Consider the following 14,449-nt stretch of genomic DNA (forward strand, 5'->3'; position numbering starts at 1 on the left):
AACATAAAATAAACCAATTTTTTTTTTTTTAATACTCACCTGATCCCGGGATCCACCGACAAGCACGGCCTCCCGTCTCCCGCGCTGTTAAAAGTTGCATACAGAGCATGCTGGTTACTACTTAAAACGCGCACGCTGTGTGCAGCTTCTGAGAAGATTCGCAATTAGCGTAGTGAGGAAGCCGGCTGTGCATTTTGCATCGCTCGCGCTACGCTAATAGCGTATCTTCTCAGAAGCTGCACACAGCGTGCGCCGTTTTAAGTAGTAACCAGCTGATAGCCTTCTGATAGCATTCTTTATATGTGCAAATATTGTCCTTTCTTTATACATATCTGTGTCACCCTGATAATGCACTAGTTTGCTGCACTCTCTCCTTCTTATTGTTTCTGTATGATCCAGTGCCTCACTTAGTTACCTAATGGCCATATCAGTAAGATGTGGCGTAAGAGTTGAATAAGCTGGACCAATTGCTACAGCTAGTGGCTGATCAATATCTCATGATCAGATTATGATTAGGTATAAAATGATAGATTGCTGATGCTGCCATGCAGAGGCCTGATCGGTACAAGGAGTAACTACAGCCATGGCAAGCCATGCTACATCTATGGGATCGAGCAACACAGCAAGCTTTATACTAGCTTACTGTATGTTATTTTATCTTAGTGGCAGTGTCATTTAAGAAATAGTTTTAGATACTAGGAATGTATTTCATTGATGCATTTATATCCAATTTCTACAAAAACATGTGGTATAATGCATGTAGTAAGCTGCAGGGTTAGTTATTCTATTCTGGTGCAGTAGTGAGACTGTATTTTGGTTGCCAATTTTACTGTGATTTGCTAAGGGTCAATATCATATACTGTAGGTAGCAGAGTCACTGTAGAGAGAATGTCTGTCTGACCTAATTTGCAATTACTGTCTGACATATCCAGTCTGATTTAATCAATTAAACCTGCTGCAGTTCAACAAAAAGTGTAGTGGAGTTCAGCTTTTTGGTGTCTATGAGCCAGGGGGAGAAAGTCATCCAATCACTGCATGTGCTTGCCAGTAGTGGTGTCGTTTATACAAAGTATTATAGAAAATATAAGCACAAAAGTGCACAAGCATAGTGTAGTAATTCAAACTTTTTAGGAATATGTAAATAAAATGAATTCACTCACAAGTGTGGATCTTGAGTGACTGCAAAACAAAGAAGAGGAGAGAAGTGCAGGGAGGAAGCTGGAACACCACAGCTGCACTTCAGATTATTGCAACTGCACCTGGAACCATGGAGAAGGAGCATATGCATGTGTTGGTGCATGTTTGACACACATTTCGACGCTGCTGTGTACCGATTCTCCTTCTAGCAATTTCCATTTCCTCTCACATCGGTGCTCACAACAAGTTACTGTTGCTAGAGATGCATTTTAAGGACTACCCTTCCTCTTCATCAACCTATGCACAGTATGGAGATGTGGCTATTTATAGAACATTTGAGTCACCAAAAAACAAAACCTATGTGCGGACTCATAGAAATTTCTTGCTCGTAAGTTTCATTTTTTAAAGACTGAAATGTTCTATAAATAGCCACATCTCCATACTGCTCAACAGTAAAGAGAAATTACTGGAAGGAGGATCAGTAAAGCAGTGACCAGATGTGCACCATACTGTATGTGCACCAATGCACTCCATCTCCATGGTTCCAGGTACAGTTGGAATATTCTGAAGTCGCTTCTCTCTTTTTGTTTGTTTTTCAGCGACTCAAGATCCACATTTGTTAGTGATTTAATTTAATTTAAATATTTACAATCAAGTTCAAATTACTATATTATGCCAGTGCGCTTTTGTGCTCATATTTTCTAGTTCCAGTGAGTGCTTCCCCCTGTACTTTCACTGAAGCTGCAAGACTGGACTTTCTCTACAACTTTTTACCATTTGAAGTGGCTTTTTATGGTTATACTTATGATCTTTTTTACCTTTTATTACTTTTAATTTTGGAGTAGGCTTTTCTTATTCAGTATTAGTAGTATAACAAGTCTATGCACTACATGGCATTGGTACTGTCCTGTATACACTTTAATATACTGTCTATGAACTCCATTATGTGACCAATGACCACGATATGACCACTTCTATAGTTATATGCATAACCCAAACTTTTGGCTTACCAATCAAATCTTTCAAGTGCAGTCATCAAAGTATAGATGTGTGGAAAAGTCACTTAGCTGTTAAAATATTGTATATTTGTATAGCAGAGGAATGAGGAAGAAGTAATAAAGCACCAAAAGCAGCACCGGCAGCATAAAACATGAATTGTCTTGATACAAATGCTAATTGCTAATAGCTCATTGGGAAATGATGAATCATCTGCATGCATCATATTTCAATTTACTGTTTCATAATATACAATTGCATGAAAAAGTACTTGCTCAGCCAAAAGCTGAGCAAGTATTTAGGACTGCACTGCATGATTTAACTAATAATGTTCACTTTAGATTATTTCAGTGCAAAGCTGGAAAATAAAAACTTGCCTTATCGAAGCAGAAAAGATTGATTTGGCCGCACATATTGATTCTGTCTGGACTGACGCAGTATATCCGTTTCTTTCTTAGTCTCCTTTTAGCATAAAGAATCCCAACCATCAAAGCAGCCGGAATAACTGGGGATACGGCACAGATTATGAGAACCATGGCCTCCACAATAATTCTCCCTGCAGGTACCTATTAATATTAATTGCCATGTCAATTACTGTTATCATCTACCAGTCTGAAATAAAACTACTATAAAATCAGAAAAAGTGTGATAGTGAATCTAAATAATGTAAAATGTTGTGTAGCTACAATGGCTAATAACAGTGTCAGGGGAGGAAAAGAAAGGAGGTAAATGAGGTAAATGAGGAAATTAAAAGTAAACATGTTACTTTGTCTTGCAAATTATATGTTCGATTGTTTTAAAGTGACACTAAACTTGTTGAAAAAGTAGCCACCGCTCCAAGCTCCTGTGAAGGACTGCAATCTCATGTTTAGTTTACTAACTTGTATTGAGATTGTAGTTAATCACGGGAGTGAGCTTGGAGTGGTGGCTACTTTACAACACACACAGGGACCATGGGGAAGGACAGTGTCAGCACCAATTCAGAGATGATTTGAGGATCTACAGCTGAGTGGTACACAAATAAGATACATTTTTGTTAATATTTAAGGGACTTGAATGGATTTTTAAGATTTAACTCCTGAGTTTAGTGTCACTTCAAGGATTAACCACTTGAGTCCCAATTGCCCTTTTAAAATGGCACAGGAATAGTGGCCATTCGTGCCGTTTTAAAGCTTTTCAGCTGTCAATCTAGTGTATGTTATTCTGGGCTTTCCAATGTGTAGGCGTCATGTAAAAGTGATTGCAGGGATCTCAACCTGAAAAAAGCAATTTCAGGGAGGTGCCCTTCTTATTTCAGGGAGGTGCCTCTGCCCCCCCTACCCCCCCATCCGCAGGGGTGGGGAGAGAGCACCCCCCTGAATGAAATTATGGCAGATAGCACGGGAAGCAATAGCTGTTTTTTTTTTTTTAGTATTCTGACAGCTAATGCCATCAGAATAATTTAAAAAAAAATAGGAATGAATAGCTAGATTGCTATTGGCTAGTTCAATGTGCAATAGCAAGCTGGCTATCGCACCCACCCTCTGCTTCTGTCAGTCAGTAAAGGAGGAACTGATGGAGAACTTCAGGTCCACCTCTGCTGATTGACAGCAGCAGTGGGCGGGTGCAATAGTTAGTCTGCTATTGGCTATTTCAGTTTGCAATAGCCAATAGCAATCTAGCTATTCGTTCCTATGTCATTTTTTTTTCTGAATGACGGCGGCCCCGATGTCAAGAAAAAAAAACCGAGCACAGAAAAGTTTACTCTGCTAGCAGAGTAAACCTTTCAGTGCTCTGTTTTTTTTGCTAGCAGAGTAAACCTTTCAGGGAGAAAATGTTTCTCACTCGGGTGTCAGGGAGCTGCTATCTAATAGCGGGAGACTCTCGGAACATTCGGGAGAGTTGAGATGTCTGTGATTGCATAGCAAAGAATATCACGTCATTTTGTTAAACATAATTTACCTTTTAACTTTAAAACTATCCAAATGATTTGCAATCTGATTGTACAATCACATTTGCAATAATATTTGGATCAAATGTAATGTGTGTGGCCACCTAAATGTATCACAAGACTAAAGCTGAGCTCCAGACAAACAGTTAAATACATAAATAAAAAAATAGATCTGTTTTATTTGCCAAAATATTTGTATTTCGGTCCCCCAGTCCCCCCGTCCTGAGATTTGCAAAGCTCTGCCACACAGCACAGCGCTGTCTATAAGGGGACCTGACCTGATGACCTGATATTTCTCTGCTTTCTGAAGCTTCACTTGCACCTAAAGGTCTCCTCCCCACCCCACCCTGTGAATGGAAAGTAAAAAAAAAAGCATCACACTGATGAGCTTATCTCTATATCACTCGGTTCTCTCCTTCTATCACCATGCTTTTTGCACTGCAGCACAAAGGACTGGCTCTTTGTGCTGCTTCTCCTTCCCATCTCTGAGATGTGCTGTATAGACTGTACAGTGCCCTGCAGGAGGCTGATACAAAGCAAATTAAGTCCGGTACTGCTTGCATTTAATACATTCTATTACTGACGTAGTAATTAATACAGAGCTGCATTAATGTGTATTTGTCAGGATTTCAGCTTTAACAGTAGCAGAATAAGCAGGAAAAGTACAAATGATGCATTTATATATATTACCTTTCTTTGTACATATATTGTAACCGCATAGATGATTCCAATGATGGCCAGAAATGCCAGAAATCTGTAGAACCATCTTACATCTCTGTGTAATTTAAAGTTTAATGGTTTTGGATATAATATGGATCTCACCATGTCCCCTTTAGTTGTATTAAAACCTATAATTAAAAAAAAAACAGTTTCAAACCAAAGTTTAAAGAAAAACTCTGCACAGAAATTTGATTAACCCCTGCAGTGGGCCACCCCCCATACTACAAGGGTTAACCGCTCATTTTTGCCTAAAGTAAAAAAAAAAAGGGTATACTCTATCTCTTAGACCTGCCTCCGGAGCATCTCTCCCCCCATTTGCGGTGGTCTAGGAATCCTCGAGTCATCACATCTAATACAGTGTATTGGAGGTGAGGATGCCAAGGGACATGCCATCTCAGCAGCAGAGGAGGAGAAAGGTTTGTGGGAGCACTGTCGGGACTGAGGATTGGGTGAGTATAACTTTTTTTTTTCTTTAGGCAAAATGAGCAGTTAACTCTTGCAGTGCAGGGGTAGCCCCACTGGGAGGGTCAATACAATCTCGGCCTGGAGTTTAAATAGGTTGTGACCCAGTAGTTGCACTGCTGACTGTAGGGAACTGTTTATTGACTCATTATTATGAAAAGAAAAACATGATTATTTTCTGAAAATATACACTTATCTATTTAGCTCACCTGTCCTTAAAACCACAACTTTGGCTGGGCCCTGTGCAGTGGATTCAGTCCGTATTACTTCAGTTCCACAGAACAGAATATGCCGTTTATAATCTTCTCCGCTGTACTGTTTCCATGGCATTATTTTATCTAGGTGTGGCAGCTGGGTTTTTGTTACCGGGATAGATTCTCCTAATTGATGTCAAACAAAATTAAATTTAAGTGTACTACTGAAACCCCGCAGGTCTTACATGCAATTAGTGCACACTGGGTCTAAAGTCTGTGAACAGAATGGTCCATATGGGCGTTAGCTGGTCTTGTTACAAAGCCTGCACAAGCCAAATTGTTTACATATGAGCCCAAAGCCAGTAACAAAATGTGTGTCTGAACCCCACATGCACACAAAGTTTAGCACAATGCTTTCTTCAATGAAGACCTGTAAAAGTACATGTTGGGGATATTACAACCAATGCTGAAGAAATGTAGTACTTGCAGGAGATCATTGTGAAGGGTATGATAGGGGTCAGCATGTGCAGAGAAGAAACATGATCATAGGAACTGCCTGCAGGAGATGAGGGTATAACAAGGACGAGTATGTCCAGGAGAGGGGTGTAGAGGGTGTGACAGGGGCCATTATGTGCAGGAGAGGAGTATGGCTGGTATGACTATGAGCAATTTGCACATGAACTAGTACGGACAGTATGACAGTGGAAAATAAGTGAGAGGGGTGCGGAGGTTTTGGCAGCAGGCATAATATTTGGGAGAGGTGGTAGGAAAAGAAAGCTATGGCAGAGTATGCAATTGGCAGACAGGGCATGTAAGACATAGTGGAACAAGGAATGGAAAGTGTAAACGGAAAGGTTAGGCAGGGTCGCCCCTATAATGAGGCAGCCTGAGATGGCAGGGGGCAGCAGTTGTTGGGAGGTGATAGAGGGGCAGCCAGAGTGTTCCAGGTTACTAAGAGCTCTTAGCAACCTTTGATGTTCTGTCCGCTTTGTCCCACCCAACTCACAGACATCATCGGCTGGCAGGGAGCTGAGCGGGACAATTTGGTGTGACGCCGTGGTCCTGACAACCAGTGACCTTAGTGAGCTGGGTGGGATTGAACAGATCGGACAGCTCAAACACAGCCCCACTGCATCTGACGACATCCTGCACCCCTTCTCCCTTCCTTCCCGCTCTACAGCTTCAGGCGCCATACAGGGTAGGGACGGCCCTAAGGATAGAATACTTGTTTTTATTACTTTGCAACTTTTTTTTTACTGTGGTAAACGTTTCTCTTTATAGAGGTATTAGAGGTCTATTAGACCACTGGTGCTTCCTCTGTGTCCAACAGATTGGAAAGTGTACCTGCATCTGGGCCAGCTTAGGGAACTCGCACACCAAAGATCTGAACCTGGAGGTGCTAAGCGTTGATCAATTCCTTCTTACGTAGCTTCCCAAATTGTGGAGCTCATCTTCATCTCTAAGGATCTTTCCTAAGAAGGATTGAGGGTTTAGACAAGATGTGCAGAAGTAGAGATCCTGGGCTCATCTTCCACTTTTGGAAGTCCAAACCTCTACTGTTGCACATCTACTACTACTTGATACAGTTATGTGCAAAATCTGGAAACAGTGTACATGTGGTTATGTTCTCTTTTTGGTCAACTGTTAATATATAAAAGGGTAGGTTATACCTTACCTGTTAACATTCCCTCATTCACAACACATGTCCCATTGATTAAAATTGCATCACATGACATAAAAAAATTCTTGCCAGTTAAAACAATAACATCCCCTGGAACTAAATGGCGAGATTCAACTTGGCTGTAGTCTGGAAATACACACAGGACAGATATGAATTAGCTATGTATTCGTTACAGGAATGGCTCCTCAAAAGCATGGCAATCAAAAATTAATTGGACATGTCTTCTATACATTTTTACATGTATTTTATATATTTCGGAGGGCTTCAATAAACAGTGTGAAAGTTCAGACATACGTTAATACAGGGTGTGTTCATTGGTGAGGTTTAGCAGAATCTGAACTAAGAAATTATATTCAAGGGAAATAAAATATCCGTGTAAGAAGCTTTAGATAGCAACTGCCACACTCACACTGACTTACAGTAGACCGAAATAACGCTGCTCGTACACACACACACACACTATGTACTCATTTTTAGTCCAGTGGTAACAAACATTACAAGCTAAAGGTTATCCAGCCAGTTCCTGGACAATGACAATGGACCCATGGGTCAAGCAGGAATTTTCAAAAACTATAATATAAAAGTGTTATTCACAAAGCTGCCAAAGGCAGCCGAGTGAATAACCCAGCCGAAGTAAAGTGGGGTGAATGCAGTTCAGCTATTCACTTAAGTTTTGTACGGCTGATTTCAGATGTACATGGGCTAAAATCAGCCATACATCGGCAGAAGGAGTTTGCCTCAGCCGATCCAACATCTGGATCGGCTGAGCCGATGCTCCGGTAGCTCACTCGCTGTCGTTGGCCCCTATTCTCCTGGGGCCGAACGGCAGTGAGTGAATAACCAAATGCCGAGCGTCATTCAGCTGGGCTACTCTGCTTGCTACCTCTGAGGTAGCAAGCAGAATTGAAAAAAACTTTAAAAAATTGAAATTTTTTTACATTTATTTAAATAAATGTAAAAAAATAGGAAAATTTAAAACAAGAAAATAATGTTAAAAATCTTAAAGAAAAAAAAAAAAAAGAATGGGGTCCCCTCCCAAACCATACCAGATCCTTTAGGTTTGGTTGAAAAGTTAGAAGGGACCCCATTTAAAAAAAAAAGTGTGGGGTTCTCCAAAAGTCTTACCAGGCCCTTTAGGTCTGGTAGAAATTTTAGGAGGAACCCCACCCCCAAAAATGGATAAAAAAAGACATGGGGTCCCCCCTAAAATTCCAAACCAGACCCTTGATCCGAGCACAGACCTGGCAGGATAGGAAAAGGGGGGATGAGCGAACGCCCCCCCTGCCATACAAGGCCATATGCCCTCGGCACTGGGAGGGTGTTAAGGGCCTCTTCCCCACAAACCCTTGGGTGTTGGTTGTGGGGGTGCCGGCATGGGGGCATATTCTCATAGGGGTAGGCCTTTGATAATGGGGCACCCAGATGCGCCCCCCTTGTGAATGAGTAAGGGGTACTTGTACCACTACCCATTCACTAAAGACTTAAAGTAAAATAGTAAAAAAAGATGCCACACTTTAGAAAAAATCTTTTAATTGAAAAAATCAAAATACATGTTTTTGACAAGTGTTTTATTAAAATAAAAAAAACAGCTGGGCTGTCATTGAAGGATAACATCTGAGCAGAGCCAGTCATGACATTACAGCTGGCTCCACCCAGCTGTTGTCTTTCGCGGGGAGATCGGTCGGCTTCGGCCGACCTTTCTCCCCTCTTCGCTTGTCACTATGGCTCAGCCGAGCCGAAGCATATTCGTTCGGCTTGGCTGAGACACTCGGCTGCCTTGGGCTGCTGTAAGGGCTATTCAGACAAAGGGCACAGGAGGCTGAAGCAAGCCCAAGATCAGCCGAAGCTACCGTTGGATCCTTCGGCTCCTTTTGTGAATAACCCTCTAAGTTTTTGATGGACTGACCCTTTAAATTAAAGGATAACTTAACCCATGGACAAAAAGTTTATAAATTGCAGTTCCCCAGGCATTATATGCAGTGGCTGCGTTAGTTTTCATTTTTCAGGCTTAGAACATTTTCAGAAAATACCTGTGGACCTTGCCAGAAATATGAACTGGAAGTAAATGCAATGTTATCTATCTTCTGTAAACTAATAATCTCCTCAGTCCACCACCACAAGAAGATGAGCAAAGGCAAATAAAAAAAGACTGAAAAAGACAACTGATGCACTCACTACTTCTAAGGCCTAGTAAGCTGATTTATTCTAAGTTTTTGTGTTTTGGGTTTGGAAAAGCTTTAGCGGATAACATGTCTTCTTGCTATGCATTTAGCCAACCCTAGATATTGATACTACTACAGTTTCACCAACATACAATGAGCAAAGCAGGAATGAGTGATTGGCATTGTATACTAAAGTTGAACTTTGGGCAAAAAAAATCATTAAAATATGTTTCTCAGTAGCCACAAAGGATATAAATTCACTTTGTGTGCACCAAATGCCAAAAACCCAGTTATTACTTTTTAAAATTGCATTGACACCATCACTGGGCTGCACAATAGTCTGCGCAGAGATAGAGCAGGGTAGTATGAGGGACCCAGCAGGCCCACCCACTACATGGTAAAAACTAGAGAAGAGGGCGTAAATAGTAAACTAGCATTGTACCCGCCCTCTGCTGCAGTTCTACATCAGGTCCATCAGCAGAGGGCGGGTACTATGCTAGTTTACTATTGGCTATTGCAAATTGAAATAGCCAATAGGAGTTCGGCTCAGCCGATCCAGATGCAAAAACATTTTTTTTTCTGTTCTGACACGGCTCCGAACAGCAGTGAGTAGCCTGCCGGAGGTTCGGCTCAGCCGATCCAGATGTTGGATCGGCTGAGTTGAACTCCTTCTGCACTTCGGGTCAGCCGAACATGCTGAGCATGTTCAGCCGAACTAAAGCCATGCGAAGCAAGTCGATGTACGGCTGGTTTCAGCCGATATACGTCTGAAATCAGCCGTACCAGCCTGAAGTGAATAGCCGAACAGCAGCCTACGGCAGCTTAGTGAATAGACCCTTAAGTAAATGATGTTAAGCTCTGCTGACTTCCATCATCCAATCATATGCAAGCAAAAGTGCTGTTTTTTTTCCCTTGCACGTGATTGGGTATTCTTTGCACACTGAATTTTCATCACATTCACTAAGCTATGGTGAAATTCCCTTGCAAAGTGAACAGCCTATTCCCCTTAGTAAATTAATCCCACGTTGTGGGGCTTTTATTTCACATTTCATGTATTTAGAAATTGTGCGTATAAGAATGAAGCAGATATGCTAGTACCAAAGCACAATGTCATATACTTAACTTAAAGTGAATAAAGAAGACTCTTATTATTAAATGTGACAACTATATACATTATACAACATTATTACTACCGGTAATAAGAAATCAAATGACATACCTCCATTTCTTTCATAGACAGTACATTTCATGTTGTTATGAGCTTTGACCAGATTGTGGAGCTTTGTAGATAGCTATAACAATATTAAAAAATATTAATTGCAACAATGACATTGTATTGTTGCTGTTGGTACTATTATTCTTATGGATATTATTACTAGAGATGAGTATCTTTTACAAAATCTACTTAGTCAACAGTCCACTGATTCCAGCCCTGTGATCCAATTAGCAGGGTTGGATACTTGCTGTATTTTCTTTATTTGTCTTTTTTGCATCTGTTTTATGTATTATTTAAAATAAATCACCCCTCCCATCTCTAGAGCTAACCTGAAATAGGGGTTCAGTTCATTCCTTTAACTTTACTCTTTGACCATCTCACTGCCCCCTCAGTCTCTAACCAAGTATCAGAGATTAAAGAAACCCAAAGTTTTTACATGACAGAAAGAAGAACATTATGGGTTGAGAACGCCCTCTCCATCTTTCATTATCATGCAATTTGCACAATAAGACATATCTCTTTACTGGGAAATATGGCATGACTTCTTTGTAATTACATAATTTACCCAATGATGCCTTAATATGTAAATTATACTATAAATAATGACAAGGGTGGTGAGCCATTCTCCATAAAATCTCTGAACCTCTAAGAATCATTAAAACAGGAAATCCACATTGGTGTCTGCACTCTATGATTGGTCTTCAAGAGTACAGGAGACAGTGGAGGGGTAACAATGGGTTTTCAAAACCGATCCGGCAATATTGGCACAAAATTGGGTACTCTGCCCTCAGTAGCTCACCAGATTTTTTTTTTTAGCAAGTGAGTGCTGAATGAAATGGTCTAGTAGCCAGCACAGGAAAAAAAATTGTAGTAGTAACAGTAACAACAAGCATCACAATAATTTAATTATGACATAAGCGTTATTGCTCCTGCACACAATCACTCTATAATCCTAATGAAAACTTTTAGTTTCTAACACAATCTTCTTTAAACTCTAATTGTTTTTTGCAGAACTACAAACCTCTACTATCTTATCAGTTTTTAGCTTGGGGAAACTCTGAGATTTTTTCTACAGCCTCATTAAAGAGGAACTTTACCCATATCTTTGAAATGTCAAGAAAGGCACCTTTAGACATGTTTAGTAATGACAATCTACAAACAGATACTTCTAGATAATTGCCGGCTTTTTATTCTTTGCATACCTGATTTCCCAGTCTTCTGACAGCGGCCATGTTAACTAAGGGCAGGATACAAGCTCCCCCTTTACTTCCTGGAACTCTGTGACTAGGACATGTGACCATGCACATCATCTCAGGAGAGGAAAATGACTTTCCCTGAGATTTCATGAGATTACAGATGACATTTCCCAGCAATGCTCTGCTGATGTAACCCTCCCAGGATGCAACACTTTACATAATTTGTGCCAGAAGTGGACCAGGAAGTAGATCAACTTTATTTGTAAGTAAATAAAAAGCAAAAGTTTGTTTAACTAATGAATGTAAGATGATTTCATTTTAGCATGCAGAACTGCATGCTGATGTGATTTTTAGTGAAAGGGTGGTGAAGGTCCACTTAGGCGTACACATTAGGCATACAGGGTTAATTTCAGAATGAGGGCAATCAATCTGTAATGCTAAAGCCCCTTTCACACAGGCTGATCAGGAGAGGATCCGTACATGGATCCTCTCCTAATCACGGCAGTACGGAGCGGATTTCACTGCTGTGACATCCATATCTGTACAGTTTTCTCCTCCATCTTGCAAGGGAGTTAAAAGCTGCAATTACTGGACCCCATGTCTGTCTATGGGGAACTGTATGTAAACGGAACTGTCTGTTTACATCAGATTACCCCTGACCTAGCATGATCCGGCAAAAGGAATCTCTAAACAGTTTGTTTTTACGGACCTGGCCGGAGTCAGGGGTAACCGGGTGTGAACAGATTCCCATCCATTTACACACGGCTGCCCATAGACTTACATTGGACATCTGATCGTATCCACCTGAAAAACTGACAGACGAACCCAATCAGACCACCCGTGTGCAAGGGGCCTCTGCATCTGAAGTCAGCTCTTCTAGACTGTTGACTTCACAAGAGTTCAGGGTCAGCGTCAACAAGTTGTAAGGACTTACCTTATGTAATGTCTCTTGATATGAACATCTTCTTTCTTCCAGTCACCTCCGCACTGGTACTGCTCCCTGGTGCTTAGTGTCTCCTTCTTCTTTCAGTGTCCCATGGAGTAACCCCTGCGTGCTCGCTTCTGGCGTGCGTACATTCACTCACATTGTCTCATTCCTCTCCCCTCCAGTAACCTCCAGTAACCTCAAATGTGAATGCGCCAGCACACATCATCTCCTACACTGACATGTGTAGCTGGGAATGGGCGGCACAGACACAGGTATGTTTTTAAATGTTTGGCCACTCTGCAGCTTTTTTAAATGTTGGACATGCTATACTGCTTGCTGGCAGTAGAGTAATATACAAAAAAAACTAGAGTTTAAGTACCACCTTAATTATACAGTACTGGGTCTGTGTTATTTTCACACTGATTGTTATACCACTGTCTGCCAAAATTCCTACTCTAGGGGGGCAAGCTGTGTCACTCATTACTGATTAAAAAGATGATGATGATGATTGGTACAGTACACAATATTATTTAAAAGGTGGATCATTTAGGCATATAAAGTATTTAAACAACTTACCTTACGGAGTTCAACAATTGATAAAGTTATATTAAGGGTACATAGAACCAAAATGGCTACAGCATAACCAAGATATCCCTCAACTAGCATAAGGGTAATGGCAAAGAACTGGTATATGTACACCATATCCAACACCTGTCAACAAAGACAATAGAATAAAATAATGTGTCAGTCAAATTATATGACCATATAAAAACATTGTGTGGGATCTTCTGTTGTATGACAAATTACCACTCTCACAAGATTACACTAAGAAGATAGGACAACTGTCTACTAAAAAAATACCAAATTATTTATGGCTTTTTGTCTTTCCTACTATGACAGTGGAATTGTGCAAGTCTGGCTGCGTGTGGCAGATAAATAAACTTAGGACTATGACAGAAGGCACCACTCATGCCCACTTCTTGCTTTGGGTGTAAATCTCACCAAGACACTATCTGCATGGATGGACTATTATCTATACAAGGAAAAGCTGCCTCTTTTCCTATTGGCATGTGCCTACTGTGTCTAATCATAAGTCTGGCCTTTATCTTGTCCCTACCTTTACCAATGTGCATTGTAACTGGCTATTTTTATCATAAATATATGGATAATTCCCTGCAAATCAGTTTAAAGTAAAAATGTTGATGCATTATACAGTGTAGCTTCGTATTTGATTTTTTGATTACCTTATAAATAAATAGTTTCCATAATGGAGCAACTTCCACCTCAATTGTGTTGTTGCCACACACTAATCTCCTAGAACAAAAAAAAACAAATTGTTATTACATATTGTATTATATGAAATGTATCATAGAAAAACAGACCATAGGAAATAGGAACAATATTTAGTTTTAAAGTTCCTATAGACATTAGAAGGTGACTGGACTTGTAAACTTACTCCAACTATTCTCTGGCACCTGTGTCTTTTGCAAAGTGTTTTGCTTTTTATTGTAGATGGGAAGTGGAAAGTGGACATGTTGATAGATACTGCCAGTGCCAATTATCTTAAGTGGTAACAATATCGTTTGAAACTGGCTTCCTAACCTGTCTGATGGGTGTTTTCTAAAAAGGTGCATACATAGGGGGTCTATTCACTAAGCTGCCGAATGATCTAGCCGTAGCTTCAGCTGATCCTTCGGCTATTTTCGGCCCCAGGACCCCTTCGGTTCAGCAGAACCGAAGGGCTGCTGTATGGGCTATTCACTATAGCCCGTACAGCTCCTGAAGTTGGCCGAGCGGCTCAGTCGAGCCGAAGGCATATGCCTCGGC

The 14,449-nt window shown here is 40.7% G+C and overlaps 1 protein-coding gene across 1 annotated transcript in view; it reads right to left on the minus strand.

Moving 5' to 3' along the window:
* LOC108795674 (probable cation-transporting ATPase 13A4) overlaps nt 1-14,449 on the minus strand; it is a 60,729-nt gene that overhangs the window by 36,411 nt on the left and 9,869 nt on the right. The window contains exons 5-11 of the mRNA XM_018566970.1: nt 13,867-13,936; nt 13,199-13,333; nt 10,502-10,574; nt 7,115-7,246; nt 5,455-5,625; nt 4,754-4,911; nt 2,511-2,699 (exon numbers count right to left, since the gene is read on the minus strand). Coding sequence (XP_018422472.1) covers nt 2,511-2,699; nt 4,754-4,911; nt 5,455-5,625; nt 7,115-7,246; nt 10,502-10,574; nt 13,199-13,333; nt 13,867-13,936 — 928 coding nt within the window. The remainder of the gene's footprint in view (nt 1-2,510; nt 2,700-4,753; nt 4,912-5,454; nt 5,626-7,114; nt 7,247-10,501; nt 10,575-13,198; nt 13,334-13,866; nt 13,937-14,449) is intronic.

Source organism: Nanorana parkeri, unplaced genomic scaffold (assembly GCF_000935625.1).
Source record: "Nanorana parkeri isolate BGI_ZX_2015 unplaced genomic scaffold, ASM93562v1 scaffold29, whole genome shotgun sequence".
Classification (NCBI taxonomy): Eukaryota; Metazoa; Chordata; class Amphibia; order Anura; family Dicroglossidae; genus Nanorana; species Nanorana parkeri.